Source organism: Nicotiana tomentosiformis, chromosome 3 (genome assembly GCF_000390325.3).
Source record: "Nicotiana tomentosiformis chromosome 3, ASM39032v3, whole genome shotgun sequence".
NCBI lineage: Eukaryota > Viridiplantae > Streptophyta > Magnoliopsida > Solanales > Solanaceae > Nicotiana > Nicotiana tomentosiformis.
In genome coordinates, this window is record NC_090814.1 from 81,372,516 (window position 1) to 81,377,648 (window position 5,133).

The 5,133-nt window shown below is 35.5% G+C and overlaps 1 protein-coding gene across 1 annotated transcript; it reads left to right on the forward strand.

Annotated features, from left to right (window-relative positions):
* The first annotated feature begins 2,212 nt into the window (after window positions 1-2,212).
* LOC104095796 (protein DETOXIFICATION 49) lies at window positions 2,213-4,381 on the forward strand. The gene has a single exon (XM_009602006.4). It carries the CDS (start codon window positions 2,451-2,453, stop codon window positions 4,071-4,073), a length of 1,623 nt encoding a protein of 540 aa, XP_009600301.1. The 5' UTR covers window positions 2,213-2,450; the 3' UTR covers window positions 4,074-4,381.
* The last annotated feature ends 752 nt before the right edge of the window (window positions 4,382-5,133 follow it).

The following is a 5,133-nucleotide window of genomic DNA, read 5'->3' on the forward strand; positions in this document are numbered from 1 at the left end:
GGTTGTTGCCTCTGCGTATTATAATTGACATATACTCTTATTTGACTTAGATCATAGAATTTGAATTGGACTGTCTCATGATATAATTATATCTTAAGTCAGTGACCAGCATTTCAATTTTCAAGTCTTCATTTTCTAGAATTCGGCAGGGTTTGTCATTGATGCCATTTTTACTGTTTTTTTTTTCCACGTCATTTTATTAGATATATGGAAATTCCTTTAACGGGTCGGGTCCGTTGCGGCGATTTCCGAATGTGTTTAGTAAAAATTGGCCTTTTGAGATCAAGACCATCTCTCTTAATATTTTTAAGTTCATTCCCTTTTTGCCATGGTAATAAACTCATTTACAACATTCTTATATTTTTGCCAATAGTAATAGAAAATTGTGCGATATTGGAGGAGAAACGTGCAATAAAAATATAATACTAATTCTTTGAATGTTCCAAATTGTACACACAACTTTATGACATCATAAAAAATGTGTCATGTGTGATCAAAGGCATGTCGACTAGAACTTTTGAAATACAAAAGAGAGCGCCAATGTTAGCCACATCGACTAATTCTTTGTTTTATTTCAATGTGAACTCATATAATATCGTTGAATAAAGTCTTATGAACGGAACTCTATGGTCTAAGAGTATTTAGCGATCCTTAAAGTAACCCCACTTTCATTGTTAATGAGTATGAGAAAATTCCACACGTTTTTGTCCCACTATTTTGTACTCGTTTTTGCCCGTGTGACCAGGGCACTGCCACTGCCACTGCCACTAACTATATTTCGAAAACTCAAATTGCCCCAACACTCCGTTCTGACTCTTAGATAAAAAGACAATCCGTTGATAGTGACCTCTGAATATGCGAGCCATTTTGAATTTACTGGATCAAAACTCAAAAGAAGAGTTTAGTTTCAAGTGCACAACACTCGTCTGAAAATACACTTCATTTCTTTAAAAGATTACATCAAACTTAAAACAAAAACGGCAAAAAGAGACAACTTAGTCGACATTTGTGGTGTTTGCACTTTGCTAGCACGAAGGCCTCCCACTTGGCATTATTTCCCTGTAGCAACAATGACTAGTATGACCGTACAGTGTTGTATTAGGACTGCCATTAGGGAATTCCCATTCCTAGATTCCAAATGCTGACTTTAGTTTTCTTATTCAGACCTTCATTCCATTCTGCTATACTACCAATAAGTAGTAATGCCACACCCTCTAACTACTTTGGACATCCTAATAAATTGAAGAATACAAAAGAGATTCTGGATTTTTTAGGCATTGGTTTGTGACCTAAATTACTGAATTACACCACTTATAGTAGAGAGTGCATTTGCACCACATCTCTCTTTCTTGATTTTTTTTTTTTCAAAAAAATATTTGTTAAAAGAGGGGAAGATAAAAGCGAAAGCGAAACCGAAACTAAAAGATGTAGGATGAAGCTTTAAACTATTAAACTATAATGGTTACAATCTCACTCCTTTATAGTTCATACAATCACATTTCATAAGCTTGGTAACCCTTGTTTTTATTTTTTATTTTTTCCTAATAAAGTCTTTAATTAGAGCTATGTCTTAATATGGTAAATTTTTTTCTAAAACAGCGTGGAACAACGGAGTTACATCACAAATTGTTGATCAATTAGCAGACAGAAAATGAAAAGAATTTAAGGGGAAGATTGAGAGTGTGGGACAGAAATTGAGGAAAAAAAGAAGAAGATGATAATGAAGATTCTTTGTTTGGATAGAGTAAAGAAGAGATGAGTGGAGATCAGTTAGTCTTAACTCTAAGGTGGGACTTTCGGCGAGCCGTGCCGCACCAAAAACTATTAAGGCTGGCAAAAACTGGAATCGCTTATCAATTTTGCTCCTTTTGTCATCTTTTCTTTACCCTACACTCTACAGTACTGCCTCATATATTTTGGGCCCTTTTAACGGGCCTTTTTTCCAATGGCCGGTTTTGGGTCCTTATCTATCTGTCCAAAAAGTTACTCTGTCACTTGTCTCTGCTTATGACTTGTGTGTTAATTCTACAACACTCTCGTGTGTTACTGTACTCTTAACTGTAACTGAAGTGGTCATCATAAAAAGATTAATTATAAAATACCCCCCCAACAACTTAAATTTATTCAGTTTTATTAGAAAGTTGAACATATGCTAAACAACCTAAAAAAGATTGTTCAACTCTAAATCTTAGTTGACATAAGAATGGAATTCCACTGTTCTTAAGAGGGAAGGCCGGTTATAATAAAGTTCAGAAACAAACAAGCCATGTTCAGACAAAAAACTCCCCTTAGAAATCCTTATATAAACCCCATAAGTTCTTGGCCTTTAAAACCCCCCATTAAACAAACAGAAACTTCTCCCTCCCTTTCTTTTAACTCTATCTATATCTCTTTTGCTTTCTTTGATTCTGCCCATTTGAGGTACCTAGTTTATACTATCTTTAGAAAGAATGTGCAAGCCGACAAGCTCACCACTTACCTGCAAATGCCATTCAAATGAACCAAATTTCCTCTCCATTAAAGTTGCTCAAGAAGCCGACATGTTTGCCCCTTTGATACCCAAAAGCCCAACAAACCAATATCAAGCCCAGAATTCTGAGGTCCCTAATTATCCCCACAAAACCAACAACAAAATCACTCATCTTTCCCTTGTTTTCAAAGAAGTTCAATCCATTGCTGATATCGCTTTTCCTATGATTCTCACCGGTCTTTTACTTTACTCCCGGTCCATGATCTCTATGCTTTTTCTTGGCCGGCTCGGTGATTTAGCACTAGCCGGCGGTTCTCTTGCTATTGGATTCGCTAACATCACTGGATATTCAATCCTTTCTGGTTTAGCCATGGGTATGGAACCCATTTGCGGACAAGCTTTTGGTGCCCAAAAATACAATCTTCTTGGGCTAACTTTGCAAAGAACCATTCTTTTACTTTTATTAACTTCATTTCCAATTGCTCTGCTTTGGGTTAATATGAAAACCATTTTACTCTATTGTGGCCAAGATGAAGATATTGCTACAGAAGCACAATCTTATCTTTTCTATGCACTTCCTGATTTATTCGCCCAATCTTTACTTCACCCTTTGCGTATTTATCTTAGAACTCAATCTATAACTCTGCCTTTAACTTGTTGCGCTGTCCTCGCAATTCTTCTGCATATACCCATAAATTTTCTTCTTGTTACTAAACTTAATTTAGGAGTCAAAGGAGTTGCCCTTAGTAGTGTTTGGACTAACTTCAATCTAGTAGTTTCTTTAATTATCTATATTATTATCTCTGGTATATATAAAAAGACATGGGAAAAGTTGTCAATGGAGATTATCAAAGGATGGAAATCGCTATTAAATTTAGCGATCCCAAGCTGCATTTCGGTCTGTTTGGAATGGTGGTGGTACGAGATCATGATTTTGTTATGTGGGCTATTGATTAACCCGAAAGCGACAGTGGCTTCAATGGGCATTTTAATTCAAACAACTTCATTGATTTATATATTCCCATCTTCTCTTAGCTTCAGTGTATCAACAAGAGTGGGAAATGAATTAGGAGCAAGGCGACCGGATAAAGCTAAGGTTGCTGCCATTGTAGGACTTGCTGGTAGCTTCATTTTAGGCTTTTCAGCACTGTTTTTCGCGGTGATTGTGAGGAAAGTTTGGGCCAAGATGTTCACTAATGACAAGGAGATTTTGGCGTTAACATCACTTGTATTACCAATAATTGGGCTTTGTGAACTGGGAAACTGCCCACAAACAACTGGCTGTGGGGTACTGAGAGGAACAGCAAGGCCTAAAGTTGGAGCAAATATAAATTTAGGTTGCTTTTATCTTGTTGGAATGCCAGTAGCAGTGGGGCTAAGTTTTTATGCAGGGTTTGATTTTGAAGGATTATGGCTTGGATTATTGGCTGCGCAGGCTTCTTGTATGGTAACCATGTTACTTGTTTTGCTTCATACTGATTGGGATTTTGAAGCACAGAGAGCCAAAGAACTAACAGGAATTACTGCTGTTAGCAACTTTCTTGATCACAACAAAGATATTGAAGAAAATAATAAGCAACTCAATGAAAATCTTTTATGTTAAAGTTTTAAACCCCTGATTTCCTCCATTAATTATTTTATATTTAGTAATAGATGTATAGAGGAGAGGGGGCAGGGGGTGTTTTGATAGTTTTTTTTTCTTTTATTTTTTTATTGCTTTTTAAAGCTAAGGCTGAAACTGAAGCAGACTCTTTTGGTAATTTGAGTGATATCCAAAATGGGAATTATCACAAGAAATGACAAAAGATTGTAGCTGGAAAAACCAACAAGAAGAAAAGGTGCCGTTTGTACTGTAGCTAAAGAAACATAAATCAAGAGTTTCTATCGAATTCGGTTCATTGGCTGAGTGTACTATCACATGTTCCCTCTTCTGTTAGTTTTTGTTTTTATTTTCTTACATAGAGCTATTAACAAATTAAATAAGGTAAAAAAAAAAAAAAAACACAAGAAGATAAATCCAAGATCAGTTATGTGTGCCTCATGGTATCCTGCATGCATGGGCTAGGATAAGATTTTGTACAAATATGACAGAAAAAATACCAATCCTAGGTGGCCGAACAACGTCATATCAAAGGGAACTAAGGAAACAAAACAAAGATGTTTCCAACCAACCATAATATAAACTCATATCTTGTTTAGTACAAACTACTCCCGTGCTCAAATAAAAGGAAGTAGAACTTACAAAAATTAACACCCTTGTTGTTGCATACGATCCATACATAGAGACGGATCCAAAATTTAAATCTTATGGGTTCAATTTTAAGATTTTTAATATTGAACCCATTATATTTTTAAAGTTATGGGTTCATATCTACTATTTTTGCAATTTTAATGAATTTTTACCTATAAATTTTTACTCCTCGTCAAAAGTTATGGGTTCAGTTGAACTCGTAGCCACTAAGCTACATCCGCCTCTTGTCCGTACATTTGCTTGCACTAATCAGGAGTATATTTAAAAAACCCCTTGATAACTACTATCTTCAACAAATATTAGTTGACATTTTAAGATTTTAAAATTTGCAATATGAAGAGAAAACAATCAAAATTTAGTTTATATATACCGTATCCCCATTGTCAAAGCTGTCTATGTAGGTACAAAGTGA